This window comes from Symphalangus syndactylus, chromosome 19 (assembly GCF_028878055.3).
Source record: "Symphalangus syndactylus isolate Jambi chromosome 19, NHGRI_mSymSyn1-v2.1_pri, whole genome shotgun sequence".
Classification (NCBI taxonomy): domain Eukaryota; kingdom Metazoa; phylum Chordata; class Mammalia; order Primates; family Hylobatidae; genus Symphalangus; species Symphalangus syndactylus.
The window spans coordinates 37,543,348-37,567,972 of NC_072434.2; the positions used below are offsets into that span (position 1 = coordinate 37,543,348).

The 24,625-nt window shown below is 36.8% G+C and overlaps 1 protein-coding gene across 3 annotated transcripts in view; it reads left to right on the forward strand.

Annotated features, from left to right (window-relative positions):
* TRMT1L (tRNA methyltransferase 1 like) overlaps positions 1-20,639 on the forward strand; it is a 39,702-nt gene extending 19,063 nt beyond the window's left edge. For all 3 annotated transcript variants that reach the window (XM_055235291.2, XM_055235290.2, XM_063613768.1), the window contains 6 exons: positions 674-864; positions 10,024-10,102; positions 13,649-13,815; positions 14,852-14,914; positions 18,230-18,356; positions 18,462-20,639. In XM_055235291.2, coding sequence (XP_055091266.1) covers positions 674-864; positions 10,024-10,102; positions 13,649-13,815; positions 14,852-14,914; positions 18,230-18,356; positions 18,462-18,714 — 880 coding nt within the window. In that variant the 3' untranslated portion in view covers positions 18,715-20,639. The remainder of the gene's footprint in view (positions 1-673; positions 865-10,023; positions 10,103-13,648; positions 13,816-14,851; positions 14,915-18,229; positions 18,357-18,461) is intronic.
* Positions 20,640-24,625: the final 3,986 nt, after the last annotated feature.

Here is a 24,625-nt window from a genome sequence, read left to right on the forward strand (position 1 = left end):
CAGCATAAATACAGTTTATTAGACTTCATAGACCTTCAGGGTTGTTTGTAATTACCTGAAAACTGATGTTTACTTTATGCTAAGGTCTTAACTGTACATACTTAAAAATGTCTGTAATGTAATATCAGCAAATTCAGAGTAACATATATATATAAATTAAATTTAGTATATGACTGCAGAGTACATAAATGGTATATAGTAGAGCTTAATCCAAAAAGTCTGTAAAATTAATGGTGGAAAGGACTTTGTTCTTTTTTCTCTCAATTTTCAGTAGCTAGCATACTATCCTGCATATAGTCATTACTCAATAAATAGATACTGTTCGAAAGAAGGTTTTATAGGAAATAAAATAGATAAAAAGGAAGCAATGTGGTGGTGATAATAAGAAAAGTGAAAATGACTGAAAACCAGAAAATATTGCCCTATTGAGAGGATTTCATAAGGGAAAATGTCTAGAAACTGAAGACCCTCCCAAGCATCTTTTATTTCCTGTGTTTCAATTTCTGTAAAAGTTACAGTAATGATCTTTTAAAAGCACTGCTACTGAGAATTGAATTTTTCTTGATGTCCCATAACTTATCCATAGTATACTGTCCAGGTTAATATTGTCAGTATAATGCCAAACAAGGGAAAATGATAAGCCCACAAAATAACTTTTAAAAATTTATTATAGAGCTGCAGCCCGATGCAACAAAGGCATAGAAGTACTGTTTGCAGTGGCTCTGGAACATTTTGTGTTGGTAGTTGTGAGAGTTTTGAGGGGACCTACTTCAGCAGATGAAACAGCCAAGAAGATTCAATACCTGATCCATTGTCAGTGGTGTGAAGAGAGAATTTTTCAGAAGGATGGTAATATGGTAGAAGGTAAATTCAAGTTATATATTATGTTTAATTTATCTATAATCCTCCACTGAATAAGCCTTTATCACATCCCTAATTATACATATTATTGTCCTTTGATTTTAAAGATTACAGTGCTAACTTTATTATTTCCTATACTGGATTTCCTTTCATCAACAGACAAGACATTCATGTGAGTTTATTAAAGTTACTTACTCAAGCTGTACGATGTATGCTTTCTAGCTCTGCCTTCTATCGAAACATCTAGAAATAACTTAGTTTCCACTCTCGACTAATTTTAGGAACATAAGTCAGATTACATTTTTTCCAGGCCGTTACAAATCATTGATTTTATAGAAATAATTTTCATGTTTCTGGCTGTGTATAAAAGCCATCAGTTATAAAATGCATTCAATAAACATTTATTGAGCCTCTACTATATGCCAGGCCTGGGGATGGGAAACAAGGAAAAAGCTGTAGTTTATGCCTTCATAAAGCTGTTTCTGTTTGTTTCAGTTCTGGGACATGGAAACAGTTGCTCGTTTTCTGTTAGGTTCTTGGTATTTTTATGAATTTTTGAGTTTAGCACTTATTATGTTAAGTTGCAGATTTTTTTCTCATTTTGTCACTTTTTTTTTTTAATCTGTCTTGCAGAAGTTTTTTGTTTTTAATTGAATGTTTATATAGTCTGGATTTTGCCTATAGTTAGAAAGAGCTTTCCTATTCCTGGATTATTCAAAGTAGATTAAGTTGTATTGAATAGTACACCCTTCCTCCACTGATTTGAGAATATCTTCTTTATCTTACACTAAATTTCCACATGTATTTGAGTTTGCTTCTAGATTTTCTGTTCTGTTCCAGTGGTTGGATATTTATTCATACACGTCTATTATACTGTTTTGACTATAGAGGCTTTTCAGTGTCATTTAATATCTGTGATGGCAATCCCTACTCAAAGCTCTTTGTTTTCAGTGTTCCTGTATTGATCTTTTGTTAACCCCTTAATATAAAAGTAAATAATAACCCAGTTGGCATATTATTTTGATAACATTAAATTGGGGAGAATAGATACTGTGATTTTTGAAGCTTCCTACAAATATAATATGCTTTTCATTTGTGCAGGTACTTTAGTATAATGTTAACTGGTGGTGGTAATAGAGGGAATTCTGTCATGTTCCTTACTTTTAGTTTCCTCTAGTGCTTTCTATTTTTTTATTTTTTTTTTCAGATGGGGTCTTGCTCTGTCACCCAGGCTCGAGTTCAGTGGCACAATCTCGGCCCACTGCAACCTCTGCTTCCTGGGCTCAAGCAATTCTCCTGCCTCAGCCTCCCAAGTACCTGGGACTATAGGCACACACCACCACGCCTGGCTACTTTTTGTATTTTTAGTAGAGATGGGGTTTCACCATGTTTGCTGGCTAGTCTGAAACTCCTGACCTCTAGTAATCTGCCCGCCGCATCCTCCCAAAGTGCTGGGATTACAGGCGTGAGCCTCTGCACCCAGCCTCTAGTGCTTTCTGATTCAAGCATAATACTGGCTTTTCATCTGCAATACATATCATTTATCACATTAAGGAAGAATACTTCATTTCCATTTTTATTGTATTTTATCAGGATGTTGAATTTTGTCATAATGCATTTTCAGCATCTGTGGAGATGATTATATGGTTTTTCTCTTTAGGCTTACTAATTTGATTAATTGTAATAAAAGTTTGCAATATAGAACCAAACTGGATTTTGTAGAATAAACTATTGTTAGGTATTTTTTTAATATGTTGCTATATTTTATTTGCTAATTTTTAAAGGATTTTCTTGTTTCATGAGATGGTATATAGTTTTCCTTTGTAGCATAATTTTAGTTGGGCTTTGATCTATCAGTTTACACTCCCTTCAAAACTAATTTGGAATGCTTCCCTTTTTTTCAATTCTCAGGAATTGAAAAACTGATTTTTTTTTTTTTTTTGAAAAACTAGTTCTTAAGAACTAGTTTAACTAGTATTGGAATTATGTGTTCCTTAAAGGTTTAGTAATATACACCTAGCATTTCTGTTTTATTTACATAGGGTTGAGCTAAATGTTGTCTAATAATTCCTTTTAATCTCCTTGGTTCCTATGGTCATATTCCCCTTATATACTTTATTTATCCTTTCTTCCATTTTTCTTGACTAGGTAAGAGGCTGGTTTAAATATTTTATTGTAATTGTTTGTTTTTCTTTTTTTTTTTTCTTTTTTTGAGACAGAGTCTCGTTCTGTCACCCAGGCTGGAGTGCACTGGCGCAATCTCAGTTCACTGCAACTTCCATCTCCCGGGTTCAAGCAGTTCTCCTGCCTCAGCCTCCCAAGTAGCTGTGACTACAGGCACACGCCATCACGCCCAGCTAATTTTTTGTATTTTAATAGAGACGAGGTTTCACCATGTTGCCCAGGCTGGTCACAAACTCCTAAGCTCGGGCAATCCGCCCGCCTTGGCCTCCCAAAGCGCTAGGATTACAAGCGTGAGCCACCACACCCGGCCTGTTTGTTTGTCCTAATGTCTACTTTTAGTAGTAAATATGTATATACTTCTGTAATTTGGATTTATCAGTTTTAAGTAATATTCTTTGGCTCCTTGATATCACAAATGAGATAATTAGCTTCCTGTTTTCCGTTTTTCCCTTCCTAATTTTTGTTTGTTATACCATCTCTATGTTATTAGAATATGTAACACTTAACATTCTGTTTTGCCAGATTAATCTCTACATATAAAAATATTCTGTATATGTCATCAGTCTTTTTGCCATAATTTCTCTAGTCATCTCTTATTTGGTTAAATTTAACTCTCTCAGTTTACTCAATAGAGCTCATAAGAAAAATACTACTTTGTTTCCTTCATGTTCAAAGCTTTTCTTTGCCCAAAGCATGTCCAATAGCCTGTATACTTAAAGAGTTTAAAGAATTTGAGTGCCTTATAGAAGTTCTTATAATTTTTCTTCCTTATATATGTGACATTAATCAAACATTTTAAAGACTTTTTGAATTGATAAGTGATAACTATAAAGCAATGATTTATTTTTGCATTTTATTTGGAATCATGCAGAACTTAGAATAAACAAGTATGTCCTACAAAAAGTCATCTCATTCAGAATTTTTATCAATTTGTAATACATAGTTTAAAAAGTCAAATAGCTGGGCACTGTGGCTCACACCTGTAATCCCAACAGTTTGGGAGGCTGAGGCGGACGGACCACCTGAGGTCAGGAGTTCGAAACTGGCCAACATAGTGAAACCCCATCTCTACTAGCTGGGCATGGTGGTGGGCGCCTGTAATCCCAGCTACTCAGGAGGCTGAGGCTGAGATTGGAGAATCACCACTTGAACCCAGGAGGCAGAGGTTGCAGTGAGCTGAGATCATGCCACTGCACTCCAGCCTGGGCGACAGAGCAAGACTCCGTCTCAAAAAAAGAAAGAAAAAAAAGTCAAATAGTTGCATAAGTCTTATTAATAAAATAATAATCTCTGCCTGACTCCCTAACCAGTTAAAATGTCACAGCTGTTTCTTCTAATGCTTACATTCATATTTCTAAATAACATGTTTATAGTGCATCTAACTTCCTTCCATGGAAAAAGAGTATTTGGCTTTTTAAACCAATCGAGTCACATGCATGCTCTTCCCCTCTCCACTTTGGACTGCATCAATATTTAGTGTTTGTATTTTTATAAATAGATAAATATTGTTCACAAATTTTATTTGCTGTCTATTGCTGTGTAACAAATCCCTCCAAAATTATTGGCTTTAAACAACATTTATTATCCCATAGTTTCTATGAGTCAAGAATCTAGGCATGGCTTAGCTGGGTCCACTAGCTCGGGGTCTCTCACAAGGCCACAGATCAAGGTGTTGGTCAGTGGTTTGTGCCCTTAGTCCCAGCTACTTGGGAGGCTGAGGCAGGAGGATCACTTGAACCCAGTAGTTCAAGGCTGCAGTGAGCTATGGTTACATCACTGCACTCCAGCCTGGGTGACAGAGCAAGATGCCATGTCTTAAAAAAAAAAAAAAAAACAAGTCAGAAGAACCAGAGAGTGAGTGAGTGACAGCAAGATAGAAGAGGTCTTTTGTAATCTAATCTCAAAGTAATACTCCATTACTTTTGCCATATTCTAGTTGTTAGAAATTTGTCTCTAGAACCAGTGCCTACTCAGGGGGAGGGTATTACACAAGGGTATGAATACCAAGAGGCAGGGATTATTGCTGATCATTTTGGAAGGCTGCTACAGCACAGATAAACCATATGAATCCAGGCATGGTGGCTCATACTAGTAATCCCAGCACTTTAGGAGGCTGAGGTAGGATTGCCTGAGGTCAGGAGTTCAAGACCAGCCTGAGCAACATAGCAAGACCCTGTCTCTACAAAAATAAAAATAAAGGCTGATTCATATAATATGTTATAATACTGTTCCTTTCTTATACAACTCTTTGGTAACTCTGGAATTAATACTTACTGTACTTGTTACCTTTTTTAAAAAAATACTTCTTATAATCCATCCCTAAACTCTTTGCTACATTTTCAATGCTTCTTTCACCATAGTTAAGCACATTAGGTAATCTTTGGCTATAAATTTCACTTCCCTGGAGACAGCCCTCCTGTTGTAGTTTGGATTATTTGTTTTCTGTATCTGCCGAGATCTGTTGTCCAAGGGCTTCTCTTTAACCATCATCCTGGGAATTTTCTTTAACTTTCTTTTTGTGATATATCTCGTATCGCAGATCCTGTGTATTTTCCCACTTTCCTTGTTTACTTCTTCATTTTGAGTGGACACTTTTTCCTGTAGATTGCAGAGAAGTATTACATGGCTAAGTACCGAATTCTAGGATGGAAATCATTTTTTCCTCAAAATGTTCAAGGTATTATTCCATTGTCTTCTAGCTTCCAGTGAGAAATCTGCTGCTCTTCTTGTGTGGTCTATTATTTTCTCTCTGAATGCTCTTAAAATATCTCTTCTAAACCCAGTATTCTAAAATAATTTTGAGATAATATGTGTATGAGTTCATCTTTTTTAATTCAGTTTACTGGATAATCTCTGAGTTCTATTTGTTTATTTATTTAATTTTTTTTTTTTTTTTTTTTGAGGTGGAGTATCACTATGTCACCCAGGCTGGAGTGCAGTGGCACAATATCAGCTCACTGCAACCTTCACCTCCTAGGTTCAAGCAGTTCTTGTGACTCAGCCTCCTGAGTAGCTGTGATTACAGGCACATGCCACCACACTTAGCTAACTTTTGTATTTTTTAGTAGAGACAGGGTCTCACCATGTTGGCCAGGCTGGTCTCGAACTCCTGACCTCAAGTGATCCACCCTCCTTGGCCTCCCAAAGTGCTGGGATTACAGGCATGAGCCACTGCGCCCAGCCTCTGAGTTAAGTCAGAAACTTGAGCTCTTCAGCTCTGATAAATTTTGGGGGCAAGGGGGCTAATTTTTTCTTTTCTTTTTCTTTTTTTTAAGACAGAGTCTTGCTGTGTTGCCCAGGGTGGAGTGCAGTGGTATGATCTTGGCTCACTGCAACCTCTGCCTCCCAGGTTCAAGCAATTCTCCTGCCTCAGCTTACTGAGTAGCTGGGACTGCAGGCCTGTGGCACCACTCCCAGCTAATTTTTGTATTTTTAGTAGAGACAGGGTTTCAGCATGTTGGCCAGGCTGGTCTCGATCTCCTGACCTCAAGTGATCTGCCTACCTCGTCTCCCCAAAGTGCTGGGATTACAGGCAAGAGCCACCACACCTGGCCCTTGGGGGATGTTATTTCTTTGACAAGTTTTGCCTTTCAAATTTTACCTGTTGTCTCAGGAACTCTGTTTAGTTATATTTTGGATCTTCTAGATTAATCCTTTAATTTTTAAAAATATCTATACGGTTCTTTTCTTTGGCAATTAGTTCTACTTTATGCTTTTTCCTTAATTTTTATTTTCCAACTCTTATTTAAATTTCTGTCATATTTTGTTCATTTCTAAGAGTTATTTCATATTTTTTCACTGTTCCTTTTTTTTTCTTTAGGCTAGTCAGGTGATTATTGTTCCCTTTTTAATAGTGTCATATTATTGTTTCAGGGATACAAAATCTCTTACCTTTCTAAGAATTGATTATACTTGGGTATATTTTATATTTAGGGGAGAATAGGGGTTTTTTGTTTGTTTTGATTGTTGCTGTTGTTTTGTTGTTCAGTTCTCCTGTTTTTAACTTTTTCTGTTTTGTAATTTTGTTCTCTGTCTGTTATGGTAGATCTCAGATGTTTTGTGGTCTTCGGTTGTCCACAGTGAAAAATTGTTTTGAAGCACTTGGGGCAGAGCTTATAAACCAACGGATTTGGCTGTAATCCCAGCACTTTGGGAGGCTGAGGCAGGCAGATCATGAGGTCGGGAGATCGAGACCATCCTGGCTAACACGGTGAAACCCTGTCTCTACTAAAAATTCAAAAAATTAGCCGGGCATGGTGGCGGGCACCAATAGTCCCAGCTACTCGGGAGGCTGAGGCAGGAGAGTGGCATGAACCTGGGAGGCGGAGCCTGCAGTGAGCCGAGATCGCACCACTGCACTTGAGCCTAGGCAACAGAGCAAGACTGTCTCAAAAAAAATAAATAAATAAAAATAAACCAATGGATTTTACTGTGGTAAGAAGATACCAGTCTGCTTTTTTTAGTAAGACACCCCCAAATGTCAGCAAGTATATACAGATCTTTTCTCTTGGATTGGTAAATTTTTCCAGGGAGGAATCGACCAATCTTTTAGCAGCTCTGGGAGAGCCACACTGGGGACAGAGACTGGAAAGCGGATTTTTACTTAATCCCTCTGTTTTTCAGACATCTCATTCTCAACTGTAACTAAAACTCCTGGTTTCATATCCTCAATAGTTTAGCCTCACCAAAGATTAACTTCATCTTTTGGAATGGGGAGGACACAGACGATTGATTGTATTAGAGAAGATCTGGAGTTTTAATTGAACCCTTTAAAAAATTGTAACCAGACCTCTTATTTGCAATACCTCTCTATAGTCATCTTCAGAGACAATCATTGCCTTCAATTTTCAGGCCGTCGCAGGGTCCCACAACACTAATGAACTTTCTTTTTTTTTTTTTTTTTTTTTTTTGAGACGGAGTCTTGCTCTGTCGCCCAGGCTGGAGTGCAGTGGCGCAGTCTCGGCTCACTGCAAGCTCCGCCTCCCGGGTTCACGCCATTCTCCTGCCTCAGCCTCTCCGAGTAGCTGGGACTACAGGCGCCCGCCACCGCGCCCGGCTTATTTTTTTTTTTTATACATTTAGTAGAGACAGGGTTTCACCATGGTCTCGATCTCCTGACCTCGTGATCCGCCCGCCTCGGCCTCCCAAAGTGCTGGGATTACAAGCGTGAGCCACCGCGCCCGGCCTGAACTTTCTGTTTTGTTGGTTGCCCATCTATCCATTTCAGGCTTATGCTTTAGATTTTTCTGGTCTGATAATCAGTTATCCCATTGTGTATGTGACTCCTGCTTCTGAAATTTTATCAGCATCTCTCATCTTTTGTTACTTCCTCTCCCATTTTATTTATTCTTATAGTTTAATTTTTGTTCCTGTCATTTGATTTAAGCGTTAAGAGACAGCAGAGATAGAGTGCATGTTTAATCTGTTGCATTTAAATAGAAGTCTCAGAATATTTTTTAATTCCTCATCTGGTATTGCCTTCCTCGCTTATATACCAGTAACACGGAAATACTAGTTTTCTTTCTTCTTTACCACTTCATTATTTGCTGCTGGTAACTTGAATTGATAGCCTTGGCCCTCAGAGAGGAAATTTGCTGATGCTAATTTAGGTCTGAGAAATCCTAGCAAAGAGGCTTGGGAAAAGACACGTTTGTATGGTAAGATTATTTTGCAAAGTGCATCAAGATACAAACTGATCAATAATTCATTTGTGCTGTCTGCCTGTGGTAAGTGGGTGTAGCTGACAGAGCTATACTATAAATTGCCATCCTGAATTGGATGATGACTGCTTATAAGTATTTGTAGTTTAGTGATGTAATGGTTTAAGAGAAGACTTCTTAAGTATACTCATATTTGAGGAACATAGTTCTCAACAAAACTTATGTCAGTGCTAACCACACCCTTTCATCAAGGCTTAGAATTAAATAATACTGAAAAGTAGACCTAGGAGCAGTGAAGGACGCTTTTAAGTAAATGTAAAATAAGATCTCATAACTATGCATTATACCAATAATTATATTGAATAGCAGAGTGATATTATCAGCTAGCAAGAGGCTATCGACCTGTGTTCCTGCCACCATTCTTTGGTTCTGAATGTTTCTGGGACTGATTGATTAGATCAAGCCATTTCAAGAAAGTGAATGATCAACCCAGGAATGGCCTGGAGTGGAGGGAATTAGTTGGAGAATATCTGATATAAAATGACTATTTGGGTCTTGAGTGGATTTAAAGTTCCATAATCAAATATTAGCCCATTTTGAAAACTAAGAATAGTGCTAGTATCTCTCCAATTTCCTTGTGATTATATCAGGCCTCTCATTCATTGCTTTTTAAACCAAATTAGATTCTTCTAGCCTACATTTTGAAGGCTGAATATGAATCAAACATAAGGAATTTTCTTTCCAACTGCAGAAGAGTTAACTTATGAGAAATATCTACATTTTGATTGGGATGTTGGTTACATGGGTGTATACGTTTGTTAAAATTCATCAACCTTTTTATATAAAGTATATATGTTTTATTGCACATAAATTATACCTTAATCAGTTAATTTTGAAATATGGATCTCTTGTAAACTTTATAAGACTTTCTCCTTCCTTATATTATTTCATGTGGTATGGTAAGTAAATACCAGTTACACCTCTAATAAGCCATTTGACATGGATTTCCACCTCTCTCAAGCTTTAATCCTCTGATCTGTATAATTGAGATTTTAACAGTACCTACTTAAGAGAGTTGTAAGGACTTAAATTAAAAATAAATATATGTGTGCATGTGTGCGCACATATATGTGTGTATACGTATATACATATACATATGCACACACACATATATACATACATAAAATACTTAGCATAATACCTGGCACATAGTAGATCCTCAGTATATAGTAGCTGCAAATTATTATTAATATAACAATTACTACTATTTGTATTAGTCATTTCTCCTTTGATTTCTCCTTTTATTATCTTTTTACAGAAAACCCATATAGACAGCTGCCTTGTAACTGTCATGGAAGCATGCCTGGAAAGACAGCAATAGAACTTGGACCTCTGTGGTATGTGACCAGCCATAAGAACATATTAAAATTTGATGTATTGATTGATTTATTAATTGCTGATTTTTATTATGTGTGGTTAAAGACAAATTTAAATTCAATTGTTAAGTCTAGGCAAATAATTATGACTTTTCTCCTCCTATGAACCTGAGGTGTTTAATATTTTGAGATTTTTCTCTACCATTATTCTCTCTAGTTTGTGACAGAACTAAGAGGCAATGGAGGTAAAAGAGAAGCCTGGATGATCTGGAAACTAGATAATTCATTTCTGAATAGTAAGAAAGAAGCTTTTTAAAATTGATCATTGTAGATCTAGCATATGATTTTTAAATGATCACAATAACTTTTTATAGAAGAGCCAACTCATGTAAAAGGTCCTAGAAGAATTAGTTTTAAGAGACAAAGGCATGTGAAAGTGTCTGCCTTTGTTTTAGGTAAAGTTATTTAGATAGTACACAATTGGAAATATTTACGTGTATATGCTTTTGCATCATTGGTAACAGCTGATTGTACCTTAAAGTTGAATTGGTTTTTTTGTTTGTTTGTTTGAGATGGAGTCCTGCTCTTGTCACCCAGGCTGGAGTGCGGTGGCGCAATATCAGCTCACTGCAACCTCCACCTCCTAGGTTCAGCGATTCTCCTGCCTCAGCCTCCTGAGTAGCTGGGATTACAGGCACCCGCCACAACACCTGGCTAATTTTTGTACTTTTATTAGAGACTGGGTTTCACCATGTTTGCCAGGCTGGTCTCGAACTCCTGATCTCAGGTGATCTGCCTGGCTCGGCCTCCCAAAGTACTAGGATTACAGGTGTGAGCCACTGCGCCCAGCCGAATTATTTTTAATCAGAATCCTTACCTTAAGTTTGTTACTAGAGATTCTTTTTTTTTTTTTTTGAGACGGAGTTTCACTCTCGTTGCCCAGGCCAGAGTGCAATGGCACTATCTCGGCTCACTGCAACCTCCGCCTCCCAAGTTCAAGCAATTTTCCTACCTGAGCCTCCTGAATAGCCAGGATTACAGGCATGTGCCACCACGCCCAGCTAATTTTGTATTTTTTTAGTACAGACCGGGTTTCTCCATGTTGGTCAGGCTGATATCGAACTCCCGACCTCAAGTGATCCGCCTGCCTCGGCCTCCCAAAGTGCTGGAGATTACAGGCGTGAGCTACTACCGCACCCAGCTGAGATTCTTACAGAAATTCAAGATTCCTAACAACATTGTGACAAGAATTGCAAATTTCTTCTCATTACTTTATAAGGTCAAGGCTTAAGCACCTACTAAACCTAGAAATTGACCTACGTGGTAAATGTCTTTGTGCTGATGCTCATGATTTTATCTTCATCTTATTAAATACTCTTAGATTAAGAAAGATCTAGCCAGCCCTACCTTCTAGTTCTTCTAAAACTAATTCTCACCTATAGCATCTGCTATACATTGATCCTACTCACTGATTCAGAACTGAGGAAATTAAAAATAGCAGGTTACTGGATCCAGAAGGAAGATTTCTAGCCTAACTGCCTTATTTTACACATGAGGAAACTATGGCACAGTGTTTTTAAGTGCTTGCTAAAACTGACCAAAAAAATTCATACCACAGCCAAGGCTAGAACTTAGGTTTTCTGACTCCCAGGACTGAATTCTTTTTTTATTTTTTATTTTTGAGGCAGAGTCCCACTTTGTTGCCCAGGCTGAAGTGCAATGGCATGATCTTGGCTTACAGCAACCTTCACCTTTTGGGTTCAAGCGATTCTCCTGACTCAGCCTCCCGAGTATCTGGGACTACAGGCGTGTGCCACTGCACCCAGCTAATTTTTGTATTTTTAATAGAGAGGGAGTTTCATCATGTTGGCCAGGCTGGTCTTGAACTCCTGACTCCGCCCACCTCGGCCTCCCGAAGTGCTGGGATTACGAATGCTTAATAAAACCTTATGATTTCCACATGAAAGCTATTGTGTTCATGTCTTTACACTCATCCAGAATACCGTCCCCTCTCTACCATCTCCAATTCAAATTGTACTTTGTTTTTGAAGTCTCATCTCAGTGCCTCAACCCAATATAATCTCTAAATTCCCTTTAATATATCTTATATTGATCACATATTTGATAATTTAAAATCATATATTCTTTCATATGTATTTGCTAACCCTAACAATAGTAGCTACCATACATTGAGGATATACAGAGAAGTTTTATTTTTGGCCAGGCACGGTGGCTCACGCCTGTAATCCCAGCACTTTGGGAGGCTGAGACAGGAGAATGGGGTGAATCCGGGAGGAAGAGCTTCCAGTGGGCTGAGATTGCACCACTGCACTCTAGCCTGGGCGACAGAGCGAGACTCCATCTCCAAAAAAAAAAAAAAAAAAGAAATTTTACATTTCATGATGAGGAATGTAAGACTCAAAAGTAGTAATTACTCAGGATTATATAGCTAGCCCAGCACAGTTGCACACATCTATAGTCCCACCTACTCAGGAGGCTGAGGCAGGAGGATCCCTTGAGCCCAGGAATTCAAGTTCAGCCTGGGCAGCATAGTGAGACCCTGTCTCTTAATAAAAAGATTACATAACTAGTAAGTGGTGGAGCCAGGATTGGAATCCAGTTTATCTTAATCAGAATTTCATATTTTGTCCATTATACCTGTGATTTTTAAATTAAATAGGAAGCATATCAGATTCACCCCAGACTATTTTTGAACCATACCATCACCAGATATAATTCTCATATATGTGCTCCCCTGCCCTGTCCTGCCCCACCCTACCATCATAAACTCACCAGAATTAAGATTTTCTATTAGTGACTAGAATGTGCACTGTGAAAACCTCTTCATTGCTTTATTTTCCTGTCTAGATTTATAGGCTTTTATAAGGTCAACATTGTATATTATATTTTGGTATATCCTCCACACACCCTCTATGTACCACAGTACTGTATACCTTATGAGAGCTCAATAAATTATTTTTTTATTAAGGTAACATACACATATAACATTTTCCTTCTTTACCATTTTTAAGTATATACTTCAGTGGTAATAAATACATTTATATCCTTTTACCCCTCTTCATCACCCTCTCCCTTCTCCCCTTCCCAGCCTCAATAGATTCTTGTTGACTTAATTAAGTTTCCTTGACTAATGCTACGAGTTTAGAGAACTGATATGATAAAATGAGTGGCAAATAGAAAATAAAAAGTTTTAGGCTGGGAGTGTGGTGTCTCACACCTGTAATCCCAGCACTTTGGGAAGCCAAGGTAGGAGGATCCCTTGAGCCCAGTAGTTTGAGATCAGCCTGGGCAACATGATGAGACCCCATCTCTATTAAAAAATATAAAATACTATAGCCTAAGCAACAGGACCAGACTCTATCTCAAAAAATAATAATAATAATAAAGAAAATAAACAGTTTTAAACTAAATCATAAATTCTTTTTGAATTTATTACTCTGTCATATAATTAATTATATATCTTACTTATAGTTAAATCGTGAAGACTTTCTTTTTAAAGAGAAACATTTCTCAAACCCAGTTCTCTGTATATTCTTTTCTTTTCAGGTCAAGTTCCCTTTTCAATACTGGATTCCTCAAAAGAATGCTATTTGAATCTCTTCACCATGGTTTGGATGACATTCAGACCCTAATAAAGACATTAATCTTTGAATCAGAGTGTACGCCTCAAAGTCAGTTTTCAATTCATGCACCTTCAAATCTCAACAAGCAAGGTGACTAACTGAACGCTAGCTTACTAGGTTTAAATTGCTTACCAAAAATACTGTATGTTTTTCAATTGTATTTGATGTTATAATAAAAGCAATATAATTATAAATAGTGTGTTTTTAGTAAATGCTCTCTAATGAGTCTAATCATACTCTGGTTAAGTTTTTTTTTAATTACATAGTTTTATTCAGGCTTGTAATTGGGCCTGAGATGAATAGGTGAATGATGAATAGTGTTGTCGGTTTTGTTGTTCTTTTGGATACTGGGTCTCACTTCTAAACCCAAACTGGAATACAAGTGGCACAAACATGACTCACTGCAGTCTCAACCTCCTGGGCTCAGGCAGTCCTCTTGCCTCAGCCTCAACCTCCTGTGTAGCTGGGACCACAAGCATGCACCACCATACCTGGCTAATAAATATTTTGTAGCGATGGGGTCTCACCATATTGTCCAGGCGGATCTCAAACTCCTGGGCTCAAGCAGTCTTCCCACCTTGGCCTCCCAAAGTGGCTGGGATTACAGGCATGAACCACCATGCCCTGACATTTTTTTTTTAAAGATAACCTCCTTTTTTGTGTGTTTTTAATTTTACTAGATTTAAAAAAAGAAAAAAAAAAACACTAAAGGTCCTTTGTGATTTTTATTACCCTAGATGGGCTTTCTAGAAAAAGAAACTTTTGGTAATTCTAGGAGTGATGTGGCCAAAATTGTAATATCTATGGAGACACAGAAACTAGATTTATACTTCTCATTCAGTAAAGCTATGTGTTTTTTCTGCTTAGTACAAACAGCCAATTTTATAGTTGTATCTGACTATTGATACAAAGGTGAGCCTATTGAATATCCTAGTGTTCTCATAAATAATTAGAAACTGCTATTATAGAGGGTTAAAAACGTAATTTTTGCAGTTCAATTTGGCCACAGAATCTCTTGCATATTCAGGAAAATTGGATGGAATTTCATAAACTTTTATTTAAACTGAGTTGTTGCTTTATGTCATTCTGTAAAATATTTTCTTTTCCCATTTGCTTTATTTTTTAGAAGAAAATGGTGTATTTATTAAAACTACAGATGACACCACAACAGATAATTACATTGCACAAGGTATGTATGCATATATGTGTGTACATATGTACATATCAGGTCAAAAAGGCATATAGCAAAAGGGTAGGAAGAGAAGAGATTGCCATGGTAGCCTACTTAAAAATACATTTCATATTATATGACAAAACTGTAGTAAAACTTGTTTATCAACATTCACACATTGGAAATTTCTGTTAACATATGCTTTGTTCACATCTGTAATATATGGTTATCCCTTTGAACGAACTGTATGATCTTGAACCATGTGAATAAAATAAGATCAAATTATATATGATAAAGTTATATATAATTTTATAGTTAAGATAAAATTTTATTCTAATTATTTTAAAAATTGCTCATTAATATATGATTTATAGCAATTCCATTTAATTAACCAGAAGACCTCATTCTCCAGCCAAAAGAATTTATTATATGGCCTTTCATATAATTTAGGATATGTGCATACTTTAAATATAGCTGTGTTAGACACTGTAAATTCATATTAAAGGATGTTAAGATTTAAAATATCAGTGCCCTAATGTCTAAGGTTTTGTTTTGCTTTTTAAAAAACTTTAGATTCCAGATGTGTTTTTTGAATACAGATGAAAAGAAGACTGTAGAGTGTTAAGTTTGAAAGAGCAGTGGCCTTTAGTTATAAGCTGTAATTTTTTATTAGTTGCTCAACAGTTTAATGTTGACCTTCAAAGACAAGGAAACTTAAATTTCTTTTAATAGTATATAGTTTAAATAACTACTGCATACTCTTTCCAACAGCCATGTTCATTTGGCATCTTCAACTAATTTGATAACTTAAATTGATATATTCTACCTAATTTCTCTGTTGGAGGGAAGACAAAGAAGCATTATGATACGCTGTAAAGAATATTAGATTTACTGGGCATAGTGACTCATGTCTATAATCCCAGCACTTTGAGAGGCCAAGTTGGGCAGATCACTTGAGGTCAGGAGTTCAAGACCAGCCTGGCCAACATGGTGAAACCCTGTCTCTACGAAAAACGCAAAAATTAGCCAGGTATGTCAGTGCAAGCCTGTAATCCCAGCTACTTGAGAGGCTGAGGTAGGAGAATTGCTTGAACCCAGGAGGCAGAGGCTGCAGTGAGCCAAGATTGCACCACTGCACTCCAGCCTGGGTGACAGATCGAGACTGTCTCCAGAAAAAAAAAAAAAAAAAATTAGATTTAAGAGCATTATCCTACTGCAGGCGTTGTTACATAAACTTAGCCAGGCCCCTCCCCTTCAGCAAAATTGTCGTAAATCCTTTTTAGAAAAAAGTAAAACATAAATAAGCTTTAAAAATATTTTCAAAAGCCAATAGCACAGTAGCACATACCTGTAATCTCCGCTACTCAGGAGGCTGAAGTGGGAGGATAGTGTAAGGACTGTGTGAGCCTGGGCAACAGAGCCAAACTCCATCTCAAAAAAAATTTGTTTTTAATCTATGAGCCTTTCTCGTATATAAATTAAGGAAATTAGACTAATTTTTGTGGGCTCTTCTATAACTTTTAAATTATATGGTTATTCTAAGATAATTGGTCAACACATAAAATCTTAAAATGATAGTACTATGCAAACCCAAAGGAAAATAATTCATTCTGTCAAAGATACATTATATGTTCATTGCAGTGCTATTCGCAATAGCAAAGACAGAATCAACCTGGGTGCCCATCATCAATGGACTAGATAAAGAAAATGTACATATGTACTAAGGAATACTATGCAGCCATAAAAAAGAACAAAATCATGCTCTTTGCAGCAACATGGATGGAGCTACAGGCCATTATCCTAATAAAAGTAATGCAAGAACAGAAAACCAAAGCCCCATGTTCTAACTTACAAGTAGGAGCTAAACTTTGGGTACTCACAGACATCAAATGGGAATAATAGACACTGGGGACTACTAGATGGGGGAGGGATGGGATGCAGCCTGGGCTAAAGAACCACCTGTTGGGTACTATGCCCACTGCCTGGGTGCTGGGGTTGTTGGGACCCCAAACCCCAGCATTACACAATATACCCACGTAACAAACCTACACATATACCCTTTAATCGATAAAGAAAGTTGAAATTATTTTTTAAAAAAGAAGAAATTACCGGGCCAAAAAAAAAAATCTATATACTGCTGATGATAGTCACTATTAACGTATTACATCAGATTTTTTGCCTCAGATGCTCCTAGAACTTGTACTAAATCTGGATATCTATCCTTTGACTAGGTGCCTCAGATTTCATGTGATTTCAAATTTTAGATTTCAAATTATAATTCTGATTTGATGGATGGATCCCAGGTTGTCCTTTTTGCTTTATGTTTTTATGTAAAAAGGCAACAATTCAGCAATAATTTTTATTTATTTTGAATGTAATTTATTTTTATGTATCAACTTTGCCTTTTCAATACTTTTTTTTTTTTAAGAGACAGGGTCTCACTGTGCTCAAACTCCTGGGCTCAAGCCATCCTGCCACCTCAGCCTCCCAAGTAGCTGGGACTACGGGTGTGCGCCACTGCCCTTGGCACCTTCTGAATGTTTTGCTTAAGCAGATGTTAATTACTTTCCCTGAAGAAGTAAGATTTGACCATAACGTTCATATATAAATAATCAAGGGTTGAACACCAGGCAAAATTTCATTATAGTATTGGATATCTCAGTTGTTTTCATGTTGTAATTTTTGGAAGGATACAGTTCTAGAATCTTAGCTGGCCTCCTTTCACTCAAAATGAAAAAACTAACTGCTGTGATGAGAAATAGGCAATGAGATCATAACATTGACCTTTCATCAGTTTCTGTGTCCAAACTCTCAAGACTTTGTGTTGTTTTTCTTTGTTTTGTGATTACTGAAGACCCACTGTGTATCCAATACTGGGCACTCAGTAGAAATACAGGTATAAAAATGAAAGATATTGTCCTTAGGAACTTAGAATATAACTGGGGGAGAAAGGACTTACACACATTAAGGAACTATAAGAAAAGAAAAAAAAATGACAGAATTTAGTCAAACTCTGAGTAGTGTAGTGTAGTATTAACAACAATGAACTCTATGAAGTGACTAGCCCCAAATTCACAGATGGCTTCCTAAAGGAGACGAAATAGAGTGTGGCTTGAAGTTGAAGAAGGTAGAAAGGAAGTTCTGATGTAGCAGTTTAATATGAAAATTACATAAGTGAAGGACAGTGAAAATAGAATAAATTATAAGAATTAAGATTGGACAGACAGGTTGAAATAATGTGTCAGGATTTAGACTTGAGATAAATATATAGTTATAAAAGTATTTGGCTTGTAATTTTTAAGAGCATGCTAACTTTGTATGTGTATGTTGCAGGAAAGAGAAAAAGTAATGAAATCATCACAAATTTAGGCAAGAAGCAAAAGACTGATGTCAGTACTGAACATCCTCCCTTTTATTACAACATTCACAGACACAGCATTAAAGGAATGAATATGCCAAAGTAAGACACCCAGTGAATGACAAAGTATATATTTTATATTTTAATAATGTGATTTAAATAAAAATACAAGAACGTGATATTTTTTCTTTCCTTTCCTTGTTGCAGGTTAAAAAAGTTTTTGTGCTATTTATCTCAAGCAGGCTTTCGAGTAAGCCGAACTCATTTTGACCCAATGGGTGTACGCACAGATGCACCTCTGATGCAGTTTAAATCTATCCTTTTAAAGTACAGCACCCCCACCTACACGGGAGGACAGTCAGAAAGCCATGTCCAGTCAGCATCTGAAGATACAGTAACTGAAAGAGTTGAAATGTCAGTGAATGACAAAGCAGAAGCAAGTGGCTGCAGAAGATGGTAAACATAGAGAAGAATTGGTTCTCAGGTGTCTGTATAGATGGCCTAATAGTTCTCTATACCAACTGTAGTTCTTTTTCTATTCTTTCAATTCAGTAGAGTAAAAATAAAAAACAGTGTCATTTTCATTCAGAAACAGCAGTTTCTAACTTAGCTGGTTTAGGAGCTTTGCTTTCCAAGTTTTTTTTTGTTTTAAGGCAAACTTAAAATTTTAATGGAAACATTTCATATGAAGCCAAGTCTCACTGAGATCACCCAACTGCTTAGTAATTCGGAAAATTTTCACATGCAAAGTGTTTGGAATTTTATGTATGTTATGAAAGCCATCTTTTACAATTCTTAATCACATCTCTGCCTAAACTGATTCATGATGTTTGTGTTTTCCTGTTTGTAGTGTACAAAATGAAGCTGAAGGCTCACATATTAAACTGACCCTGAATAGAATAGGAAGAACAATGTTCTTACAGGTCATAATGTATTTCACAATTAGAAAACTAAAATATGTACCCATTTTTAAGAAATCATACTTCTGCCCATATTGATCTTTTCATTTCTTACTAGCTTTTGAGAAATTAAATACTTGCCTGAGATAGAAATACTTTATTTTTGTAACTTTAAGGTCTAAATGACTAAACTTCAAAGTAAGATTTTGTCAAAATAAATTGAGACCATTATTCTAATATAATACTTGTTCATGAGCACTGAAATCCTGAAGAGGAGAGATTTGGTTATAAATTAAACAAACAGGTTGGGTGATCTTAAGTGCCTCGGTTAATGCACGTACAGTATTCATTTGGTTGGTTGTACTACCTCTCAGAAGTAAAATTTGTCACCTTATGGAATGAGAGTTTTTGGTTTGGGGGTTGTTTTTGTGTTGTTGCTTGGTTTGGTATTTTTGGTTTTGTGTGTATTTGTATAAATTTTTTGTATAATTAGCCCAGGCTAACTATAAAAATTAGTTGAAAAAAATATTGTTTCCTTAATGGAATTCTCACTTCATTTGAATATAAGATTTTGGATGTAAGGATTTGGTATAAAGTTTGGGTTTTTGTCTCAAGGATTTAATCCATGTTTATCCCTAAATATTTCTTAAGGGATGTAACTTTTTACAACCATTAAGTGGGGGGAAGGGGGTGGAGGGGGTGGTAATAATTATAACTGAAAGGTTTAAATATACTACCTAAGAAAAAAGTACTTCTGTGACATATACAAAAAAATCTAGTTGATGGGCATTAGATGAATAGAGAATATTAATTTTGCAGAAATGAAGGAAAATCTCTGTGCTATTACAGCATATTCCCAAGACAGTTTATTTTCCTTTCTCCAATTAATGTGGTCATAAATTTCAGTAAAATCAAGAAATAGGTGAAGTGCAAGCTAGTTTCTATAATGACCATTAAAAAAATTCTGCTCTGTAATTCTTGCCAGTTAAAATTATAACTTACAAATGAGCAGAATAAATGAGTTTTTTGTTCATATTATTAAAAATAAAAATTACTATAAATCCAGGAGGCAAACTATTATAGCACTCAGATTATCTGATTTAATACATATTATTGAATATCAGTCTCAAATTTTGCTAAATGCTTATCAGCATGATATATGTTGATCAATGATGAGTTGGGCTTAATGCAAAGATCCTAATTTAACAAAGAAACCTGTAAATTACTGTTATCTAAAATATATGTGTATATTAATTTCACATATAAAGGTAGATTTTTCAAAGAAAAATTTGGTAGGAGGTAGTTTAGAACTCTCTGATCAGGTACTACATCAACCAAAAGAGGAAATACTTTAAAAATTCCATTTAGCAACCTGAGCAATCTTATTCTCGTAACAATAGTAGTAATTTGGGACACTGCAAATGTTTATCACGTTGTAAAGTAACATCAGTTGTATCCTTTCATTAAAACTTGATGATAAACAAAAGAACCAGTTAAGGAAACCAGTGTGTTGACTCTGCTAGTTGCTAATGTTAATACTCTAGCCATACACTCAGGAAATGGGAGAAGTAACCAAGGGATGGGTTTGGGGGTCACTGTGGTGGACTTGGGTCAAAACTCCACTTATACTGACTTCCACAAGACTCCACTCTGAATAAATGTGTAATGTTCTGGTTGCCCAAAATTAGAACTAATTCAGCATGTTTGGTGAGCCCAAAAGGTCTAGGAATTTCTTTCTGCACTGTGTAACTGCTCTGGTAAATGGCCACAGATTACTTTGGAGAATGCTAAGAGATACATAATACATACTCATGATGTCATGTCAAAGTCCTTTCTCCAAGGCCTCCAGAAATTGAATTAAATCAGACCTGAGAATTAGATAAGGGCTCGTGATTACTGTAGTGGCTCAAGTCAGACTAACAGTTTTTAGTAACATAAACTAAATAGGACTATCCATTTTCCTTCTTTAGATCACATGATCCTTCAGCCAAAGCCAGACCTCATGTTAGACTATACTGATTATCCTGTGGTTCCTGCTGTCTATTACAGTAACCATGCTCACCTTTCTAGTCTAGCAATTAAATGCACTACTTTGTCTCTGACACAAAACAGTCTTGAAAATGCCCATTGAATCAAGGAGTCCATTTCAACTGAAGCATCTCCCACTGCCTACAGACAGACTATATGGCTTTTCAAGAGTGCTGGTGCTGTGCTCACCAGTGTTTTTCTCAATGCCTTGGTAAAGGGAATTGACTAGACTGTTATGAGGGATACAGTTAGAGGATCACTTATATTAAATCCTCCCCAACATGGCCCCTCTTCTTTGATTTCTCTACATCATACCAAGGAGTTTCTGGCATATCATCTCTAATTTAGATGAGCCACTGCTGAGTCAAAATGTCTTTCCACCAAGTACAAAGGACTACTTTGAGCTGTTCAGTCTGATAGACTGAGCCAAAATCTCTGCTATAGGTTTACCCATAATGATCATTTGACCCAATTTATGTCCTTTCTTTCAAGGTCCTACATACTCAGAATCTATTTCCACAGATATTCTCCACCTATCAATATTAAGATCCAAAAAAAGACTCTTTCAGATCACACTTTGTATTTGTCTCCCTGGGACGTGCTGGGATCTGCCTCAAACTGTGTCCTGGAAACAATGAGGGATTGTAGGGATAGGGCATATGGGCTTCTTTGTGCAAGGTAACTAACTCCTTTAAGTGAGGTTATTAAGGGACTGGTCAGCCAAGGTAACAAGCATATCTAAGGGGTTCCTTCACCTTCAAGTGAGGAGTTTGGGATTTAGGATACTCAACTCATCGTAGTCGTCCCAAAACTCTTATTCTCAGAATACCAACTCTTTCCTGACCAGCTTCTCTACTCTTGTAAGACCCAACAAGATAGGGATTCTGCCAGCTTGCAGAATCCTAGGAAAAACATTCCCCAGGAAGTGGAATATTAATTGTAATAGCTTATATTTATATGAGACTTAGTACTACACAGTGCTATCTTTACATAGATTATATAATCCATAGCAGTTGTTATGATCATCCCCACTTCATAGAAAAAGAAACTCAAGCCAAACAAGATTAACTTATTTATCCAGTGCCACTCTAAAACTGGCTAGTAAAAGAGCCAGGATCCAATCCCAGGCCAACTTCAGAGCTCATACTAGCCACTTGGGAATCTTCCTTTATTGAAGAACATAAAGATGTATGTAAAATAGAAGATTACTTTAAAGTAATACTTATTTGGCCAAAGGCAGTCCGGTAGAAACTTACGGAACAGAATTAATTACAAAAGAATAGTTAACCACTGCCCTATTATACATTTTCCATTTCTAAAACCTTTTAACCACTATACTTTATAATCTATCCCTATGTAGAAAACACTGTCTTTCAGCTTCATTCTCATTTTCTATGGCCAATATTGTCCCAGAGCTTAGTTTTAGATTAATAGAAAAATCACTGCAAACAACCTTTTGAAGATAAAAGGTAAAAACCCATTGAACTCCAGATCTCTGTCAATAATCAGTTACAACTTGAAAATCTCCATACATTTGGTGAGAATCCACTCTCTGAAGTTAGTCCAAATCCGTAAAGATTTTGTTAAATACAGTGAGTCCTCACTTATCGTTGCTGATAGGCTCTTGGAGACCGTGACTTTAAACAAAATGACTTATAATGAAACCAACTTAACCATAGGATAATTGATATAAACAAGAGTTAAGTTCCTACACCATATTTCTGGTCACAAAAACATCACCAAACTTCTAAGTAGAGACCCCAAACACTTCTAATATTAAACATTGAAATACATGGGAGCCATGCATACATCTAAGAAAGATCAATAACAATATAATTATTTACCTAAGTTTTGGTAAACCTGAATGATAGCGATTGTAATGGTGGGGGGGTTTAAATTGAGGAATAAGTGTTTGCAAAGCAAAAATTATAAGGAGCACCTCCTACCACTGCACAGTTCAAACAATAACAAATACGGTGGGCTCGCTGAGCACTGTCGTACTGCATCTTTTTTTTTTTTTGGTCATACAGACACCTTTATGATTATCATTTACTTTACAAATTTTTATTTTACAAGAATTTGTGTTCATTTACTCATCTTCCAACCTGCTTATTCCAGTTCAGGGGAGCAGATGGCCAGAGCCGGTCCCAGCAGCTCAGGGCACAAGGCAGGAACCAGCCCTAGACGGGATGCCCATCCCTTGGCAGGGTGCACTCACACACACACACTTATTCACACTGGCACCATGTAGACACATCAGTGAACCCAATATGGGCATCTTTGGGATGTGGGAGGAAGTTGGAGCACCAGGAGAAAACCCACATAGATGTGGGGAGAACAGGCAGACTCCACACAGACAGCGGCGCCACCAGGGACGTGATTATTTTTTGGTCAACATTATAACAAAACATTTTTTCAAGGACCGCTGTACTTTCAAAGATAAAGCATTCATGTTTTACAGATAGAAAGAACCACAGACAACATCAACCCCTCCATCAGAGAAAACACTGCTAATGGGGTTAAGGAACTAAGATATTTGGCCAAGGTTACACCATATTTAGGTACAAAAATGAGACAAGAGTGCAAGTGTTTTATTTTCATCTAGTTTTGGTTTGGTTTTGCCAAAGCAATACATATACATTATTTAGCAAGTCAAATTAATTCTTAGGAGTGAAAGAAGTAAGCTAAGAATCTACTTATTATTTTAAAATAATATACCAAGCTGGGTGCGATGGCTCACGCCTGTAATCCTAACACTTTGGGAGGCTGAGGCAGGTGGATTGCCTGACCTCAGGAGTTCGAGACCAGCCTGGGCAACATGGTGAAACCCCATCTCTACTAAAATACAAAAAAATTAGCTGGACATGGCAGCATGCACCTGAAATCCCAGCTACATGGGAGGCTAAGGCAGGAGAATTGCTAGAACCGGGGAGACAGAGGTTGCAGTGAGCCAGGATTGGGCCACTGCACTCCATCCTGGGCGACAGAAAGAGACTCCATCTCTAAAAAAAAAAAAAAAAATAATATACCAATAGTATTCCTGTATTCCATTTTAGGCATTATCTATTAAATTCTAACTACAAAAGGCCGGGCACGGTGGCTCACGCCTGTAATCCTAGCACTTTAGGAGGCCAAGGCAGGTGGATTACCTGAGGTCAGGAGTTCGAGACCAGCCTGACCAACATGGTGAAACCCCGTCCCTACTAAAAATATAAAAATTAGTCGGGTGTGATGGCACATGCCTGTAATCCCAGCTACTCAGGAGGCTGAGGCAGGAGAATCTCTTGAACCTGGGAGGCAGAGGTTGCAGTGAGCCGAGATTGTGCAATTGCACTCCAGCCTGGGTAATGAGTGAAACTATCTCCAAAAAAAAAAAAAAAAAAAAAATCTAACTGCAGAAGATACTGATGATTTAATTTTCTTAAACAATTCTTGATATATCCA